The sequence below is a fragment of the Hyla sarda genome, chromosome 7 (assembly GCF_029499605.1).
Source record: "Hyla sarda isolate aHylSar1 chromosome 7, aHylSar1.hap1, whole genome shotgun sequence".
NCBI classification, from domain to species: Eukaryota; Metazoa; Chordata; class Amphibia; order Anura; family Hylidae; genus Hyla; species Hyla sarda.
The window spans coordinates 114,851,424-114,871,682 of NC_079195.1; the positions used below are offsets into that span (position 1 = coordinate 114,851,424).

The following is a 20,259-nucleotide window of genomic DNA, read 5'->3' on the forward strand; positions in this document are numbered from 1 at the left end:
AGGCTGATGTAGACCCCATCTTTTCCTTTTCATAAGGGGTAAAAGGAGAAAAATCCCCCCAAAATTTGAAACTCAATTGCTCCCGAGCACAGAAATACCCCATATGTGGCCTTAAACTGTTTCCGTGAAATACGACAGGGCTCCGAAGTGAGAGCGTGCCATGCGCTTTTGAGGACTAAAATAGGGATTGCATATGGGTGGACATAGGGATATTCTACGCCAGTGATTCTCAAACAGGGTGCCTCCAGCTGTTGCGAAACTCATAGCATGCCTGAATAGTCAGTGGCTGTCCTGAAATGCTGGAAGTTGTTGTTATACCACATCTGGAGGCCACGTTTTGGAAACACTGCCGTATGATATGTTTTTTATTTTTATTGGGGGGACAGTGTAAGGGGGTGTATATGTAGTGTTTTACCCTTTTTTATGTGTTAGTGTAGTGTAGTGTTTTTAGGGTACCATTCACACAGGCGAGGGTTACGGTGAGTTTCCCGCTTGGAGTTTGCGCCACGGCAGAAAATTTGCCGCAGCTCAAACTTGAAGCAGGAAACCCACTGTAAACCCGCCTGTGTGAATGTACCCTGTACAGGGAGGGGGCAAAACTCCAGCTGTTGCAAAACTACAACTTCCTACATGTACTGACAGACCGTGCATTCTGGGAGTTGTATTTTTGCAACAGCTGGAGGCACACTGGTTGGAAAACCTTCAGTTAGGTTCTGTTACCTAACTCAGTATGTTCCAACCAGTGTGCCTCCAGCTGTTGCAGAACTACAACTCCCAGCATGCACTGATCGCCGAAGGGCATACTGAGAGATGTAGTTATGCAACAGCTGGAGGTACGCCATTACAACTCCCAGCATGCCGAGACAGCTGTTTGCTGTTTGGGCATGCTGGGATTTGAAGTTGTGCTTCATCTGGAGGGCTACAGTTTTGAGACCACTGCACAGTGATCTCCAAACTGTGGCCCTCCAGATATTGCAAAACTACAAATCCCAGCATGCCCAGACAGCAAACTGCTGTGTGGGCATGCTGGGAGTTGTAGTTTTGCAAGATCTGGAGGGCCACAGTTTAGAGACCACTGCACAGTGATCTCCAAACTGTAGCCCTCTAAATCTTGCAAAACTACAAATCCCAGCATCCCCAAACGGCTGTCTGGGCATGCTGGGAGTTGTAGTTTTGCAACATCTGGTGGGATACAGTTTAAAGACCACTGTATAGTGGTCTCCAAACTTTTGCCCTCCAGATGTTGCTAGGCAACTACTCACTGGCTTCCGTAGTCTTCACCAGGGAGCCGCACGTCATCGCCGCCCGCCGATCAGGTAAGGCACCTCCACCACTGTCACCGCTGTTCATGCTACAGTTCCCCTGTTCTGCCCGGATTACCGTCGGTGGGCAGAACGGGGGAACCAAACTTTAACCCCCCTGTCCCCGATCTGCTATTGGTCAGTCTTCTGACTGACCAATAGCAGGGATAGGAGGGGTGGGACTGGTGGTGTCTTGGACACCCCCCTGATTTTCAGGGTCACCGGAGACCCATATGATCCGGAATTGCCAGAAATCGCCAGTCTGAATTGGCATGGGGTGGGGGGGGGGTCTCTGGACCTCACTGGGCATATGCACGGGATGCCTGCTGATAGATATCAGCAGTCATCCCGGGCCGGTCCCCGATCAGCCAGCGGCAGGGACTGGGATTCCCACGGGCATACCCATACACCCTACGTCCTGAAGGACTCAGGATGCAGCATGTATGCATATGGCCTGCATCCGGAAGAAGTTAACGTCCATGTTGCCCAGCGACAGCCCCAAAACATCACTGCATGGTCTGCATGGAGCAACGGGCCAAAATACCAGCAACAATGTGTGAAAACCTTGTGAAGACTTACAGAAAACTTTTGACCTCTGTCATTGCCAACAAAAGGTTATATAACAAAGTTTTGAGATGAACTTTTGTTATTGACCAAATACTTATTTTCCACCATAATTTGCAAATAAATTCTTTAAAAATCGGACAATGTGATTTTATGGATTTTTTTCTCCTCATTATATCGCTCATAGTTGATGTATACCTATGATGAAAATTACAGGCCTCTCATCTTTTTATGTAGGAGAACTTGCACAAATACCTTTTTGATTGATTGAGACTTTCAGGTGTGAGTCCTAACTGCATTATTCATTGCATACGGCACTTTTTTGGAATTCTTTTGAGAAATAATATTACCTATATAAAGTGCTTTTTGTTATAATAGTACTGAACTGCACACTCCAACTGTATTATATTGGTGAATCCTGTCTGTAAGAGCTTGATGTTATTTTAACCCCTTAAGGACCACAGACGTATGAGTACGTCCCCGGCCCTGGATCTTAAGGTCCAGGGACGTACTCATACGTCCGTGGGAATTCCGGCCCCTGCCGCGTGCCGGGCGGGGAACGGACCGGGGTGACTGTTGATATCGATCAGCAGTCACCCTGCGCAAATGCCAAGGGGGGTCATCAGACCCCCCCATGTCGGCGATCGGCACAAAGCGCAAGTGAATTCACACTTGCGATTTGCGCGATTCCGGGTCATTACGGGTCTATAGTGACCCGGTGACCCGGAATGTAAGGGGGATAGCGGGGGTCTAAGACACCCAGGATCCCCCTATCCCTGCTATTGGTGGTCTAGACGCGACCACCAATAGCAGATCGGGGGCTGGGGGTTAACTTTCGTTTTCCCCGTCCTGCCCACCCACAATAGGCGGGGCAGGATGGGAAAACGACGGGGACCGGCGCCGAAGATCCACTTACCAATCCGGGCGGGCAACGGAGGCTGCGGGCGACGGAGATCGGCGAGCGGCGATGACGTGCGGCTGGATCCGACGTAAGCCGGTGAGTTGCCTAGCAACATCTGGAGGGTACAGTTTGAGACCATGATACAGTGGTCTCTAACTGTAGCCCTCCAGATGTTGCAAAACTACAACTCCCAGCATGCCCAGACAGCTGTTTGGGCATGCTGGGAGTTCTAGTTTTGCAACAGCTGGAGGGCTACAGTTTGAGACCACTATATGGTAGCAAAAGTACAACTCCCAGCCTGCATGGTCTGTCAGTACATGCTGGGAGTTGTAGTTTTGAAACAGCTGGAGGTCCCCCCCCCCCATGTGAACGTACAGGGTACATTTACACGGGCAGGCTTACAGTAAGTTTTCTGCTTGAAGTATGAGCTGCGGCAAATTTTTTGCTGCAGCGCAAACTCCTAGCAGGGAACTCACTGTAAACCTCTGCCAGTGTGAATGTACCCTAAAAACACTTCACTACACTAACACATAATAAAGGGTAAAACACAACATATACACCCCTTACACTGCCCCCCCCCCCCCCCCAATAAAAATTAAAAGCGTATTGTACGGCAATATTTCCAAAACGGAGCATCCAGCTGTTGCAAAACAACAACTCCCAGCATTTCTGGACAGCCATGTTGGGAGTTTAGCAACAGCTGGAGGCACCCTGTTTGGGAATCACTGGCGTATAATACCCCTATGTCCACCCCTATGCAATCCCTAATTTAGTCCTCAAATGTGCATGGGGCTCTCACTTTGGAGCCCTGTCGTATTTCAAGGCAACCGTTTAGGGCCACATATGGGGTATCGCCGTACTCGGGAGAAATTGCCTATCAAATTTTGGGGGCTTTTTCTCCTTTTACCCCTTATGAAAAGGTGAAGTTGGGGTCTATACCAGCATGTTAGTGTAAAAAAATAATTTTTTTACACTAACATGCTGGTGTTGCCCTGTACTTTTCATTTTGACAAGAGGTAAAAGGGAAAAAAGCCCCCCAAAATTTGTAATGCAATTTCTCCCGTCTACAGCGATACCCCATATGTGGGCGCAAAGTGCTCTGGGGCCGCACAACAAGGCCAAGAAGGGAGAGTGCACCATGTACATTTGAGGTGATTTGCACAGGGGTGGCTAATTGTTACAGCGGTTTTGACAAAAGCAAAAAAAACAAAACCCCACATGTGACCCCATTTCGGAAACTACACCCCTCACGGAATGTAATGAGGGGTGCAGTGAGCATTTAAACCCCACTGGTGTCTGACAGATCTTTGGAACGGTGGGCTGTGCAAATAAAAAATTTTGTACAGCCCACTGTTCCAAAGATCTGACAGACACCAGTGGGGGGTAAATGCCCCCCCGAGCAAAATTTGCTCTCCAAAAGCTAAAAGTGACTCCTTCTCTTCTGAGCATTGTAGTTCGCCCGTAGTGCACTTCAGATCCACTTATGGGGTACCTTCATACTCAGAAGAAATGGGGTTACAAATTTTGGGGGGCATTTTCTGCTATTAACCCTTGAAAAAATGTGAAATTTGGGGGGAAACACACATTTTAGTGAAAAACATATATATTTTTTTTACATATGCAAAAGTCGTGAAACACCTGTGGGGTATTAAGGCTCACTTTATTCCTTGTTACGTTCCCCAAGGGGTCTAGTTTCCAAAATGGTATGACATGTGGTTTTTTTATGCTATCCTGGGACCATAGGGGCTTCCTAAATGCGACATGCCCCCCGAGCAAAATTTGCTCTCAAAAAGCCAAATATGACTCCTTCTCTTCTGAGCATTGTAGTTTGCCCATAGTGCACTTCAGGTCAACTTATGGGGTACCTCCATACTCAGAAGAGATGGGGTTACAAATCTTGGGGGATATTTTCTGCTATTAACCCTTGCAAAAATGTGAAATTTGGGGGGAAACACACATTTTAGTGAATTATTATTATTTTTTTTTTACATATGCAAAAGTCGTGAAACACCCGTGGGGTATTAAGGCTCACTTTATTCCTTGTTACATTCCTCAAGGGATCTAGTTTCCAAAATGGTATGGCATGTGGTTTTTTGTTTGCTGTTCTGGCTCCATAGGGGCTTCCTAAATGCAACATGCCCCCCAAAAACCATTTCAGAAAAACGTACTCTTCAAAATCCCCTTGTCGCTCCTTCCCTTCTGAGCCCTCTACTGTGCCCGCCGAACACTTTACATAGACATATGAGGTATGTGCTTACTCGAGAGAAATTGGGCTATATAAGTATACATTTTCTCCTTTTACCCCTACAAGAACATGCGAGTGTAAAAAATGAAGATTGTGAATTTTCTCCTTCATTTTGCTGCTATTCCTGGGAAACACCTAAAGGGTTAAAACGCTGACTGAATGTCATTTTGAATACTTTGAGGGGTGCAGTTTTTATAATGGGGTCATTTGTGGGGAATTTCTAAGATGAAGACCCTTCAAATCCATTTCAAACCTGAACTGGTCCCTGAAAAATAGTGAGTTTGAAAATTTTGTGAAAAATTGGAAAATTGCTGCTGAACTTTGAAGCCCTCTGGTGACTTCCAAAACTAAAAACACATCAATTTTATGATGCAAACATAAAGTAGACATATTGTATATGTGAATAAAACATTTTTTTTATTTGGAATATCCATTTTCCTTACAAGCAGAGAGCTTCAAAGTTAGAAAAATTCTAAATTTCCAAATTTTTCATCACATTTTGGGATTTTTCACCAAGAAATTATGCAAGTTACCAAAAATGTTTACCACTATGTTAAAGTAGAATATGTCACGAAATAACAATCTCGGAATCAGAATGATAACTAAAAGCATTCCAGAGTTATTAATGTTTAAAGTGACAGTGGTCAGATGTGCAAAAAACGCTCTGATCCTAAGGTGTAAAATGGCCTGGTCCTTAAGGGGTTAATATATGCTTAATAAAATTGTATTTTATTCACTTATCTAAATGTAAGCTCTACACTTCTTTAGTGTATAATGTATAGAGGTAGAGTACTTAGTACTCAGAGTAAGGCCAGAAGGACATGGAGAATAAAAATGTGAGACTAATATATCATAATTGTACATGTCTGAGAGGATCTTTGTGTGTGTGTGTGTGTGTGTGTGTGTGTATATATAATATATACACACACACACACACACAATAACCATAGCAATATGGAGCATTATAGGTCTCGAGGTCCTAAGCATATTACTTAGCGACAAGTTAATCAAAGCACATACGAGCTGTTTACAACTGGAGCAATTATGATAAAGTGGGTAAAAAAAAAAAAAAAACACGGAGACCTATTGAAAAGCAGGGAATATAACAAAGAATTATTCATGTAATGGCTCTTAGCAAAGCACAATGCATTACCTTTCCCACACATTCTACTCAGGCTTGACTTTAGCAATGTTCTAAATACCAAAATGAAAAAAAAAAAAAAAACTTTCCCCTGTGTTTCATGCTACTAGTTAACATTCACCAGAATACAAAAAGAGCTTCTTTTATACCAATTTTTATTTAAAGGGATATTTCAGGCAAAACCTTTTATATTTATATATATATATATATATATATATATATATATATATATATATATATATATATATATATATATATAATCAACTGGCTCCGGAAAGTTAAACAGATTTGTAAATTACTTCTATTAAAAAATCTTAATCCTTCCAATAGTTATTAGCTTCTTAAATTTTCTGTCTAACTGCTCAATGATGATTTCACGTCCCGGGAGCTGTGCATGAGTGGAGAATATCCCCATAGGAACTGCACAGCTCCTGGGACGTGAGTCATCAGAGAGCAGTTAGACAGAAAACAACAACTCGACTTCAGAAGCTAATAACTATTGGAAGGATTAAGATTTTTTAATAGAAGTAATTTACAAATCTGTTTAACTTTCCGGAGCCGCCAGTTGATATATAAAAAAAAGTTTTGGCCTGGAATACCCCTTTAAATTGTTTCAATGCATTTAAAATGAAAACTCAATCACTAAATGTATGTAAAGTAAAAATGAAAATGACTGTATCGTACATTTAACAGTCAGGAACTGTGAGACTATGAGAACCATACTATTTTGTATTTAATTTACTTACGGCCTTGGTACCCATATTATCTGCTTTATTTTATTATTATATTTTAATTTTTTTTTGCCAATGAAGGTATTTCAATGCTTTGAAGAATGGGGAAAAATTACCAAATGAAGAGAGTAAAAAAAGACACAGTATTTCTAAATGGGTAGTGCTCACTCCAGAAATTCTAAAGGAATTGCACAGAAAAGTAAGTTTACTATTTTCAAATCTTACACGATATTCCAACTTAAATGAACCTTTACTCACGAATCTCCAGAGACTCCAAAGACAATGAATAGAGGTGGTGCAAGTGGTGGCCCGCCTCTCAATTCATATAAAAAAAGCATCATGCCACATTCTGGAGATCACTGGGGTGCCCAGAGGTTGGACACCCACAATATCTCATTTGCCCCTATCCTGTGATACATTCGTTTAAAAGGCTTTTCTCATCAAGAATTGAATAGGGTTATCACGGAATAAACAGCTCCACGTCCCTCTCCAGGCTGTGTGTGCTATTACAACTTGGCTTCATTCACTTCAATGAAACTGAGCTACAGAACCACACCCAATGGAGACAGATGGAGAGTGGTTTTTGAAAGAAATTAGCTCTGTTTTTCTATTCCTAGATAACCCCTTTAAATTCACATACCTTATTAAAATGGTAAAAACATTTCCATTGTATGAACCTAGTATCCCACAGATTGAGATTTCCTCCTTTTTCACTCATTTGGTTCTGAAATGTATTTTTTTTCTATGGAGATCCTGACATGGGTAGCAGTGTAATTGCTCCTTCCTGTCAACATTTGCTATTTTATTGTGTAATTCTTTCAAAACTTTTACGATTTAAATCAATTTCAGCAAACCCACAGTAGTTTACAGTGATTCTTGTTGTCACGATGCCGGCTGGCAGGTAGTGGACCCTCTGTGCCAGAGAGGGATTGGCGTGGACCGTGCTAGTGGACCGGTTCTAAGCCACTACTGGTTTTCACCAGAGCCCGCCGCAAAGCGGGATGGTCTTGCTGCGGCGGTAGTGACCAGGTCGTATCCACTAGCAACGGCTCACCTCTCTGGCTGCTGAAGATAGGCGCGGTACAAGGGAGTAGGCAGAAGCAAGGTCGGACGTAGCAGAAGGTCGGGGCAGGCAGCAAGGATCGTAGTCAGGGGCAACGGCAGAAGGTCTGGAAACACAGGCAAGGAATACACAAGGAACGCTTTCACTGGCACTAAGGCAACAAGATCCGGCAAGGGAGTGCAAGGGAAGTGAGGTAATATAGGGAAGTGCACAGGTGAAAACCCTAATTGGAACCACTGCGCCAATCAGCGGCGCAGTGGCCCTTTAAATCGCAGAGACCCGGCGCGCGCGCGCCCTAGGGAGCGGGGCCGCGCGCGCCGGGACAGAACAGACGGGGAGCGAGTCAGGTAGGGGAGCCGGGGTGCGCATCGCGAGCGGGCGCTACCCGCATCGCGAATCGCATCCCGGCTGGCAGCAGGATCGCAGCGCCCCGGGTCAGAGGACGTGACCGGAGCGCTGCAGCGGAGGGAGTGAAGCGAGCGCTCCGGGGAGGAGCGGGGACCCGGAGCGCTCGGCGTAACAGTACCCCCCCCCCCTTGGGTCTCCCCCTCTTCTTGGAGCCTGAGAACCTGAGGAGCAGACTTTTGTCAAGGATGTTGTCCTCAGGTTCCCAGGATCTCTCTTCAGGACCACAACCCTCCCAGTCTACTAAAAAAAAATTTTTTCCTCTGACCTTTTTGGCAGCCAAAATTTCCTTGACCGAGAAGACGTCCGAGGAGCCGGAAACAGGAGTGGGAGGAACAGATTTGGGAGAAAAACGGTTGAGGATGAGTGGTTTGAGAAGAGAGACGTGAAAGGCATTAGGGATACGAAGAGAAGGAGGAAGAAGAAGTTTATAAGAGACAGGATTAATTTGACACAAAATTTTGAAAGGACCAAGATAGCGTGGTCCCAACTTGTAGCTAGGGACACGGAAGCGGACATATTTAGCGGAGAGCCATACCTTGTCTCCAGGGGAAAAAACGGGGGGAGCTCTTCTTTTCTTATCCGCGAACCTCTTCATGCGTGAAGAAGCCTGTAAGAGAGAATTTTGGGTCTCTCTCCATATAATGGAAAGGTCACGAGAAATTTCATCCACAGCGGGCAGACCAGAGGGCAAGGGGGTAGGGAGGGGGGGAAGAGGGTGACGGCCGTACACCACGAAAAATGGGGATTTGGAGGAAGATTCAGAGACCCTGAAGTTATACGAAAATTCGGCCCATGGAAGGAGATCTGCCCAGTCATCCTGGCGGGAGGAAACAAAATGTCGCAAATAATCACCCAGGATCTGGTTAATTCTTTCTACTTGTCCATTGGACTGGGGATGATATGCAGAGGAAAAATTTAATTTAATCTTGAGTTGTTTACAGAGAGCCCTCCAGAATTTAGACACGAATTGGACCCCTCTATCCGAGACAATCTGCCTAGGCAACCCGTGAAGACGAAAAATGTGTACAAAAAATTGTTTAGCCAACTGAGGCGCAGAAGGAAGACCAGGAAGAGGGATGAAATGTGCCATTTTGGAGAATCGATCAACGACCACCCAAATAACGGTGTTGCCACGGGAAGGGGGTAAATCAGTAATAAAATCCATACCAATCAGAGACCAAGGCTGTTCGGGGACAGGCAGAGGATGAAGAAAACCAGCGGGCTTCTGGCGAGGAGTCTTATCCCGGGCACAGATAGTGCAGGCTCGCACAAAGTCCCCAACATCCGTCTCCAGAGTCGGCCACCAATAGAAGCGGGAGATGAGTTGCACAGATTTCTTGATGCCCGCATGACCTGCGAGATGGGAGGAGTGACCCCATTTGAGGATTCCGAGGCGTTGGCGTGGAGAAACAAAGGTCTTTCCTGGAGGAGTCTGCCTGATGGAGGCAGGAGAAGTGGAGATCAGGCAGTCAGGTGGAATGATGTGTTGCGGAGGGAGATCAACTTCTGAGGCATCCGAGGAACGAGAGAGAGCATCGGCCCTAATGTTCTTATCGGCAGGACGAAAGTGAATCTCAAAATTAAATCGGGCAAAGAACAGAGACCACCGGGCCTGGCGAGGATTCAGCCGTTGGGCCGACTGGAGGTAGGAGAGGTTCTTGTGGTCGGTGTAGATAATAACAGGAAATCTTGATCCCTCCAGCAGATGCCTCCATTCCTCAAGTGCTAATTTAATGGCTAGAAGCTCTCGATCCCCGATGGAGTAGTTCCTCTCCGCTGGAGAGAAGGTCCTAGAGAAAAAACCACAAGTGACAGCATGCCCGGAAGGATTTTTTTGTAGAAGAACAGCTCCAGCTCCTACTGAGGAGGCATCAACCTCCAATAGGAAGGGTTTGGAAGGGTCAGGTCTGGAGAGCACGGGAGCCGAAGAAAAGGCAGACTTGAGTCGTTTAAAGGAGTCTTCTGCTTGAGGAGGCCAGGACTTGGGATCAGCATTTTTCTTGGTTAAAGCCACGATAGGAGCCACAATGGTAGAAAAATGTGGAATAAATTGCCTGTAATAATTGGCGAACCCCAAAAAGCGTTGGATAGCACGGAGTCCGGAGGGGCGTGGCCAATTTAAGACGGCAGAGAGTTTGTCTGGATCCATCTGTAGTCCCTGGCCAGAGACCAAATATCCTAGAAAAGGAAGAGATTGGCATTCAAACAGACATTTCTCAATTTTGGCATAGAGTTGGTTGTCACGAAGTCTCTGAAGAACCATACGGACATGCTGGCGGTGTTCTTCTAGATTGGCAGAAAAAATTAGGATATCGTCCAGATATACCACAACACAGGAGTATAACAGATCACGAAAAATTTCATTGACAAAGTCTTGGAAGACGGCAGGGGCATTGCACAGTCCAAAGGGCATGACCAGATACTCAAAGTGTCCATCTCTGGTGTTAAATGCCGTTTTCCACTCGTCCCCCTCTCTGATGCGGATGAGGTTATAGGCGCCTCTTAAGTCCAATTTAGTGAAGATGTGGGCACCTTGGAGGCGATCAAAGAGTTCAGAGATGAGGGGTAAGGGGTAGCGGTTCTTAACCGTGATTTTATTAAGACCGCGGTAGTCAATGCAAGGACGTAGGGAGCCATCTTTTTTGGACACAAAGAAAAATCCGGCTCCGGCAGGAGAGGAGGATTTACGGATAAAGCCCTTTTTTAGATTCTCCTGGACGTATTCGGACATGGCAAGAGTCTCTGGGGCAGAGAGAGGATAAATTCTGCCCCGGGGTGGAGTAGTACCCGGGAGGAGGTCGATAGGGCAATCATAAGGCCTGTGAGGAGGTAGAGTCTCAGCTTGTTTTTTGCAGAAAACATCCGCGAAGTCCATATAGGCCTTAGGGAGACCGGTTACTGGAGGAACCACAGAGTTACGGCAAGGGTTACTGGGAACCGGTTTTAGACAGTTCTTGGAACAAGAGGACCCCCAACTCTTGATCTCCCCAGTGGACCAATCCAGGGTTGGGGAATGAAGTTGAAGCCAGGGAAGTCCAAGGAGAATCTCCGAGGTGCAATTGGGGAGGACCAAAAGTTCAATCCTCTCATGATGAGATCCGATGCTCATAAGAAGGGGCTCCGTGCGGAAACGTATGGTACAGTCCAATCTTTCATTATTTACACAATTGATGTAGAGGGGTCTGGCGAGACTGGTCACTGGGATGTTGAACCTGTTGACGAGAGAGGCCAAAATAAAATTTCCTGCAGATCCAGAGTCCAAGAAGGCCACTGTAGAGAAGGAGAAGGCAGAGGCAGACATCCGCACAGGCACAGTAAGACGTGGAGAAGCAGAGTAGACATCAAGGACTGTCTCACCTTTGTGCGGAGTCAGCGTACGTCTTTCCAGGCGGGGAGGACGGATAGGACAATCCCTCAGGAAGTGTTCGGTACTAGCACAGTACAGGCAGAGGTTCTCCATACGGCGTCGTGTCCTCTCTTGAGGTGTCAGGCGAGACCGGTCGACCTGCATAGCCTCCACGGCGGGAGGCACAGGAACAGATTGCAGGGGACCAGAGGAGAGAGGAGCCGAGGAGACGAAACGCCTCGTGCGAACAGAGTCCATATCTTGGCGGAGTTCCTGACGCCTTTCAGAAAAACGCATGTCAATGCGAGTGGCTAGGTGAATAAGTTCATGTAGATTAGCAGGAATTTCTCGTGCGGCCAGAACATCTTTAATGTTGCTGGATAGGCCTTTTTTGAAGGTCGCGCAGAGGGCCTCATTATTCCAGGACAATTCTGAAGCAAGTGTACGGAATTGTACGGCATACTCGCCAACGGAAGAATTACCCTGGACCAGGTTCAACAGGGCAGTCTCAGCAGAAGAGGCTCGGGCAGGTTCCTCAAAGACACTTCGGATTTCCGAGAAGAAGGAGTGTACAGAGGCAGTGACGGGGTCATTGCGGTCCCAGAGCGGTGTGGCCCATGACAGGGCTTTTCCGGACAGAAGACTGACTACGAAAGCCACCTTAGACCTTTCAGTGGGAAACAGGTCCGACATCATCTCCAGATGCAGGGAACATTGGGAAAGAAAGCCACGGCAAAACTTAGAGTCCCCATCAAATTTATCCGGCAAGGATAAGCGTATCCCAGGAGCGGCCACTCGCTGCGGAGGAGGTGCAGGAGCTGGCGGAGGAGATGACTGCTGAAGCTGTGGTAGCAACTGTTGTAGCATAACGGTCAGTTGAGACAGCTGTTGGCCTTGTTGCGCTATCTGTTGTGACTGCTGGGCGACCACCGTGGTGAGGTCAGCGACAACTGGCAGAGGAACTTCAGCGGGATCCATGGCCGGATCTACTGTCACGATGCCGGCTGGCAGGTAGTGGACCCTCTGTGCCAGAGAGGGATTGGCGTGGACCGTGCTAGTGGACCGGTTCTAAGCCACTACTGGTTTTCACCAGAGCCCGCCGCAAAGCGGGATGGTCTTGCTGCGGCGGTAGTGACCAGGTCGTATCCACTAGCAACGGCTCACCTCTCTGGCTGCTGAAGATAGGCGCGGTACAAGGGAGTAGGCAGAAGCAAGGTCGGACGTAGCAGAAGGTCGGGGCAGGCAGCAAGGATCGTAGTCAGGGGCAACGGCAGAAGGTCTGGAAACACAGGCAAGGAATACACAAGGAACGCTTTCACTGGCACTAAGGCAACAAGATCCGGCAAGGGAGTGCAAGGGAAGTGAGGTAATATAGGGAAGTGCACAGGTGAAAACCCTAATTGGAACCACTGCGCCAATCAGCGGCGCAGTGGCCCTTTAAATCGCAGAGACCCGGCGCGCGCGCGCCCTAGGGAGCGGGGCCGCGCGCGCCGGGACAGAACAGACGGGGAGCGAGTCAGGTAGGGGAGCCGGGGTGCGCATCGCGAGCGGGCGCTACCCGCATCGCGAATCGCATCCCGGCTGGCAGCAGGATCGCAGCGCCCCGGGTCAGAGGACGTGACCGGAGCGCTGCAGCGGAGGGAGTGAAGCGAGCGCTCCGGGGAGGAGCGGGGACCCGGAGCGCTCGGCGTAACACTTGTATAGGTGCGCTAAAAAGGCAATGTCTAAAGCATTACTGTAATTTATGGGAGTTAAGATCTTCACGATTTTTCCAGGAGAAGCTCCCAGCTGCCTAGTGATAAGTGTGATAAGTCTAAACCATCAAAACAGGAATCGCCAGAAATAAGGCAAAAATTACATTCTTTTTGCCTCGGTAGGGTCTATAGATTCATTTGTTTGCACAAGGAAAACAGACACCACAAACCATGGTATAAAAAGAGCCTAAAGGCCCACCTTTCTGTATACCAAAGTCAGTATTACCAATAATACTAGTATACAATGAAAAAATAATATTGCACCATCATGACCTCACATTACCACTCAGCACATAGTTACTTTAACCACTTAAGGACATAGGGCGTATCCATACGCCCCCGTTTCCAAGTCCTTAAGGACCGAGGGCGTATGGATATGCCCTGAGCATTTCCGGCCCCCGCCGCTAGCCGGAGGGGAGGCGGGGCCGGATGCCTGCTGAAATCGTTCGTATGTCCCCCCATGTCGGCGATTGCCGCAGATCGCTGGACAAATCAGTCCAGCAATCTGCGGCGGATTCCGGGTCAATCGGGTCTCCAGTCAGAGACGGCCCCGAACAGCCATTGCCAGCAGGGGTGAGGTGGCACTGGTGCCACCTCACGATCGCCCTGATTTGTCGGCCGGTTTCCCGGCCGACCAATCGGGGCACCTGCTGCGGGTATCACTCCCGCAACCCGCTCCGCCCCTCTTCCGGAGGACGTGAGCGGGCAGAAGACCCCGGGTGCTGGGGACCCCAATCCCCGGCGTCCCTGTTGGGATCGGGGCCCCAGGAGCAACAGCGGCGGAGGGACTGACCTGTGTGCGGCGGCATCGTGGAGCAGCAGCAGGAGGTGAGTGACAGCCTCCTGCTGTTGCTTAGCAACAGCTCCCAGCATGCAAAAAGGGCATGCTGGGAGCTGTAGTTATGCAACAGCAGGAGGCAGACCACCACAACTCCCAGCATGCGCTTATGGGCATGCTGGGACTTGTAGTCTTGCAACAGCTGGAGGCACATTTTTCTATGGAAAAGTGTACCTTCAGCCGTTGTATAACTACAACTCCCAGCTTGCACAATCAGCTAAAGTGCATGCTGGGAGTTGTAGTGGTGCATCTGGTGGTTGCATAACTACAACTCCCAGCATGCCCGTGTGCTGTCAGTGACTGCTGAGAGTTGTAGTTTTGCAACAGCTGAAGGCACACTGAGTTAAGTAGCAAACCAGTGTGTCTCCAGCTGTTGCATAACTACAATCCCCAGCATCCCCAGCCAAAGTAGTATGCCTCCGGCTGTTGCATAACTACAAGACCCAGCATGCCCTTCCGCTGTCCATACATGCTGGGGGTTGTAGCTTTTGCAACAGCTGAAGGCACACTGGTTGCAAAACACTGAGTTTGTTACCAAACTCGGTGTTTCACAACCTGTGTGTCTCCAGCTGTTGCAAAACTACAACTCCCAGCAAGCACTGATAGACCGTACATGCTGGGAGTTGTAGTTTTGCAACAGCTGGATGTTTCTCCCCCCCCCCCCCCCCAATGTGAATGTACAGGGTACACCCACATGGGCGGAGGATTACAGTAAGTATCCGGCTGCAAGTTTGAGCTGCGGCAAATTTTCTGCCGCAGCTCAAACTACCAGCGAGAAACTTCTGTGAACCCCAGCCCGTGCGACTCTACCCTAAAAACACTACACTAACATAAAACAAAATAAAAAACACTACATATGCACATACCCCTACACAGCCCCCCTCCCCTCGACAAGAAAAATGAAAAACGTCTGGTACGTCACTGTTTCCAAAACGAAGCCTCCAGCGGTTGCAAAACTACAACTCCCAGCCCAGCATGCACTGATAGACCGTACATGCTGGGAGTTGTAGTTTTGCAACAGCTGGATGTCCCCCCCCCCCCCCAATGCGAACGTACAGGGTAAACTCACATGGGCGAAGGTTTACAGTAAGTATCCGGCTGCAAGTTTCAGCTGCGGCAAATTTTCTGCCGCAGCTCAAGCTGCCAGCGAGAAACTACTGTGAACCCCCACCCATGTGACTGTACCCTAAAAACACTACACTACACTAACACAAAATAAAATAAAAAGTAAAAAACACTACATATACACATACCCCTACACAGCCCCCTTCCCTCCCCAATAAAAATGAAAAATGTCTAGTACGCCACTGTTTCCAGAACGGAGCCTCCAGCTGTTGCAAAACAACTACTCCCAGTATTGCCACATAGCCACTGACTGTCTAGGCATGCTGGGAGTTTTACAACAGCTGGAGGCACCCTGTTTGGGAATCACTGGCGTAGAATACCCCTATGTCCACCCCTATGCAAGTCCCTAATTTAGGCCTCAAATGCGCATGGCGCTCTCACTTTGGAGCCCTGTCGTATTTCAAGGCAACAGTTTAGGGTCACATATGGGGTATCGCCGTACTCGGGAGAAATTGTGTTACACATTTTTGGGGGTATTTTCTGTTATTACCCTTTTTAAAAATGTAAAATTTTTGGGAAAACAAGCCTTTTAGGTAATTTTTTTTTTTTTACATATACAAAAGTCATGAAACACCTGTGGGGTATAAAGGTTCACTTAACCCCTTGTTACGTTCCCCGAGGGGTCTAGTTTCCAAAATGGTATGCCATGTGTTTTTTTTTCTTGCTGTCCTGGCACCATAGGGGCTTCCTAAATGTGGCATGCCCCCAGAGCAAAATTTGCTTTCAAATAGCCAAATGTGACTCCTTCTCTTCTGAGACCTGTAGTGCGCCAGTAGAGCACTTTTCACCCCCATATGGGGTGTTTTTTGAATCGGGAGAAATTGGGCTTCAAATTTTGGGGGGGTATTTTCTGCTATTACCCTTTTTAAAAATGTCAAATTTTTGGGAAACCAAGCATTTTAGGTAAAACAAAAATTATTTTTTTTTACATATGCAAAAGTCGTGAATCACCTGTAGGGTATTAAGGTTCACTTTACCCCTTTTTACGTTCCCTGTGGGGTCTAGTTTTCAAAATGGTATGTCATGTGTTTTTTTTGCTGTCCTGGCACCATAGGGGCTTCCTAAATGTGACATGCCCCCCAAAAACCATTTGTCGCTCCTTCCCTTCTGAGCCCTCTACTGCGCCCTCCGAACAATTAACATAGACATATAAGGTATGTGCTTACTCGAGAGAAATTGGGTTTCAAATACAAGTAAAAATTTTCTTATTTTTACCCCTTGCAAAAATTCAAAAATTGGGTCTACAAGAACATGCGAGTGTAAAAAATGAAGATTGTGAATTTTCTCCTTCACTTTGCTGCTATTCCTGTGAAACACCTAAAGGGTTAATACACTTACTGAATGTCATTTTGAATACTTTGGGGGGTGCAGTTTTTATAATGGGTTTTTTTTATGGGGTATTTCTAATATGAAGACCCTTCAAATCCACTTCAAACCTGAACTGGTCCTGAAAAATAGTGAGTTTGAAAATTTTGTGAAAAATTTCAAAATTGCTGATGAACTTTGAAGCCCTCTGGTGTCTTCCAAAAGTAAAAACTCATAAATTTTATGATGCAAACATAAAGTAGACATATTGTATATGTGAACCTAAAAAAAAAAATATTTTGAATATCCATTTTCCTTACAAGCAGAGAGCTTCAAAGTTAGAAAAATGCTAAATTTTAATTTTTTTCATCAAATTTGGGGATTTTTCACCAAGAAAGGATGCAAGTTACCATAACATTTTACCACTAAGTTAAAGTAGAATATGTCACGAAAAAACAATCTCGGAATTAGAATGATAACTAAAAGCATTCCAGAGTTATTAATGTTTAAAGTGACAGTGGTCAGATGTTCAAAAAATGCTCTGGTCCTTAAGGTGAAAAAGGACTAGGTCCTTAAGGGGTTAATCAAATAATACCACTGCACAATGATGAAACATTACCACCTTACTGTTACTAAATAATAATCACTATAGAAAGACCAATAAAATAAATTGAATAAAAAGTCATCAAAAAAGAATATTTACTAAGCACTATAACTGACCCTCTGCACAAAAAAATTCCAACTTAGCTCCATGGACATAATTAGAAGTTGATGGAGTTCAGACTAGTTGGGCAAAACCCAGATCCAATTTTTATAAACAAAAAATGTAGTGTTAGTATTTCAGTAATTGTAGTAATCCACATATTGTATATATGACTGTCAGTGAAAAAATTAGAAGCTGAGGAAAAAAATCTAAAATGTAATAAATCTCTGTATGTAAGAATAAAGGGGCTATAGTGTTGATTCAGGGCTCTGACCCCTCCCCACATCCACCCCAGCCACCCACTGTGCAGAGGAGCTGCAGCACAACTCCACTGAAGTAAATGAAGACCGTGAAAAAAAAAAATTAAATAAATAAAATACCCTAGCACTTTAATTTTATGGAGAAACCATTTTAAACACATGTTACCATCTTATGAAGGGGCTATACACGATTAGTGTGCCCCCTTATTCAGTGGGCATTTGTGGAAATGCACAGGTTTGGTATGTTTGCCCCTGTACTCTGTTGTGCCAGGAATAAAACACCTTTTAGGACTTATCTGCATAAACATGGTAAGGATCAAATTCAGTGGCAGTAGTAAACAATAAAAATATAATGGCTGTAAATACTTTTCCGGCTCACAATTTTGTACTAAAATCCCAAACTGTAGGTTGCAGCTAGAAATTGTAGGTTGCTTGTCCATTGCAAACAGCACATATTAAAGGGGACAATAGGGGGACATCCCATCTCCACAGAGAGGCATTACATGGCATCTTCTTGTAGCAGTTGATTAAATAATTATTGGTTTTGTTGTGTTCAGTCTGGAAGTGGCATGTATCCTAGCAACATAGTTATTAACAATATAGAATGATACATACTAGGCAGCTGTGGAACTTGTTGAAAATCTATTTGCAAACGTTTTCTACTAAACAAGTTCTTCTATATGGTCTCTGAAGGAATAGTCTTCACGGAACAGAAATTCAAGGGCAACAAGCTCAGTTAGTAACATCTGCAACATGATGTATATCAACAACAATCTACACAGAACCCCTTCTGATACATGACATTTTACAATAAAGCTTGTACGGTAAGGGTTAGCGATCATGCATGGATTCTATACGTCTTCCAGTAGAACATTTCCTTCATATGAAACCAAAAACATATACGGCGAGATTTATCAAAACCTGTCTGGAGGAAAAGTTGCCCAGAGCAACCAATCAGATCGCTTCTTTCATATTTGAAAAGCCCTCTGAAAAAATGAAAGAAGCGATATGATTGGTTGCTATGGGCAACCAATTTTGATAAATCCCCCCCATGGAGGTTCAGTAGAGGCTTTATGCACTTTAGTGGCAGCCCTATTATGGCTTTGTGCAAAATAGAGTTTGCATATACAGTGATCCCCCAACCTACGATGGCCCTGACATACAAGCATTTCAGCAGCATCAACATACAATGCTTTTGTATGTCGGGGCCATCACATAAACGGCTATCCGGCAGCGCAGACTGCTTCAGTTGCCACCGGATAGCCGTTTACTGTGCCCCGTGTGGTCCGCTGACAATCACTCACCTGTCCTCGGGGCTCCGGCGCTTCCTCTTCGGGATCCCCTGAATCGTCGGCGCTCTTAATCTTCGTCATCCCGTCACTGCGCATGCCGTCCCGTCATCCAATAGGAACGGCGTGCATAACGACATGATGGCGTCGACGGAGAGCGAGGATACGGGGGAAGCAGAGGCCTTGCTGGAGCATCGGGGACACCCCGGGGACGCAGCGACAGTGATAGAGGGCGACATCCAGGGCAGCGGTGACTGTCCGGAGCGGCGGGGACACGTGAGTACAACCTCCAATACCAGTGGTATTCAACCTGAGGACCTACAGATGTTGCAAAACTACAACTCCCAGCATGCCCGGACAGCCGTTGGCCTGGGAGTTGTAAACTAGCAGAATCTGGAGGTCCGCAGGTTGTAGACCACTGTCCTATACTTTGAATTGCATGGATCCCTCAACATACGATGGTTTCAACAAACGATGGTCCATTTGGAATGGATTGCCATTGTATGTTGAGGGACCACTGTACTGTAGCTATAACACAAGCCCTTAGCCTATACAGACTAAAGTATGTTCACACTTGCATTATTAATGTATTATGGTAAGGTATGTTCACTGGCGCATTATTATGGTATTATGGTAAGGTATGTTCACGCGTGCGTTATTCTGCATTACGATTTAGCTCACAGAGGATCACCTATCACATAGGACACAAATGTAGTAAATACTGCACTATGTTCACACTGGATATGTTGATTAAATTAATGATGGTCACAACATTCTACAAATCAGTCATATGACATATCATTGGCATCTAAGGAACCCCATTGTTGTGGTGTCTATTGGGGACATTTATCATTGTTGCTTTGGTAAGCGCGTTCTGTAGGCTTTTTTTTTTTTTTTTGCTTACGTTTTGCTTTTATCATATTTATCATACTATGACAGGGGGTTGAAAATTTTGGCTCACATAAGCAAAAAACAACAAATCGCTTTTGAATACCATTTATTTAGCACACATGAGCAAAGACCATTAAATGACTTCAGAACACCACTTTGTAACACCACCTCCTCTCCTCTCTGACTTTTCTGCTCTAAAATCGAATTTGTGAAAAAAAAACGTGCAAAATAGAAATATTTTTAAACCCCTTTTGGACACAGGTTTTTTTTTTTTTTGTACTTTCGTTTTTTTTTTCTCCTCACCTTCTAAAAATCTTAACGCTTTCAGTTTACCACCTTACATATAAAGCCTTGTTTTTTGGACCACCAATTTTTCTTTTCTTTAATAATTTCA

The 20,259-nt window shown here is 45.9% G+C and overlaps 2 protein-coding genes across 5 annotated transcripts in view; one reads left to right on the plus strand and one right to left on the minus strand.

Annotated features, from left to right (window-relative positions):
• The window catches only part of LRRC20 (leucine rich repeat containing 20), a 787,843-nt gene that overhangs the window by 275,710 nt on the left and 491,874 nt on the right, over positions 1–20,259 (minus strand). The gene's annotated exons all lie outside the window — the stretch shown is intronic.
• Positions 1–20,259, plus strand: part of LOC130282344 (ropporin-1-like) — a 90,834-nt gene that overhangs the window by 25,084 nt on the left and 45,491 nt on the right. For all 3 annotated transcript variants that reach the window (XM_056530491.1, XM_056530492.1, XM_056530489.1), the window contains exon 3: positions 6,965–7,082. In XM_056530491.1, the coding sequence (XP_056386466.1) occupies positions 6,965–7,082 (118 nt within the window). The remainder of the gene's footprint in view (positions 1–6,964; positions 7,083–20,259) is intronic.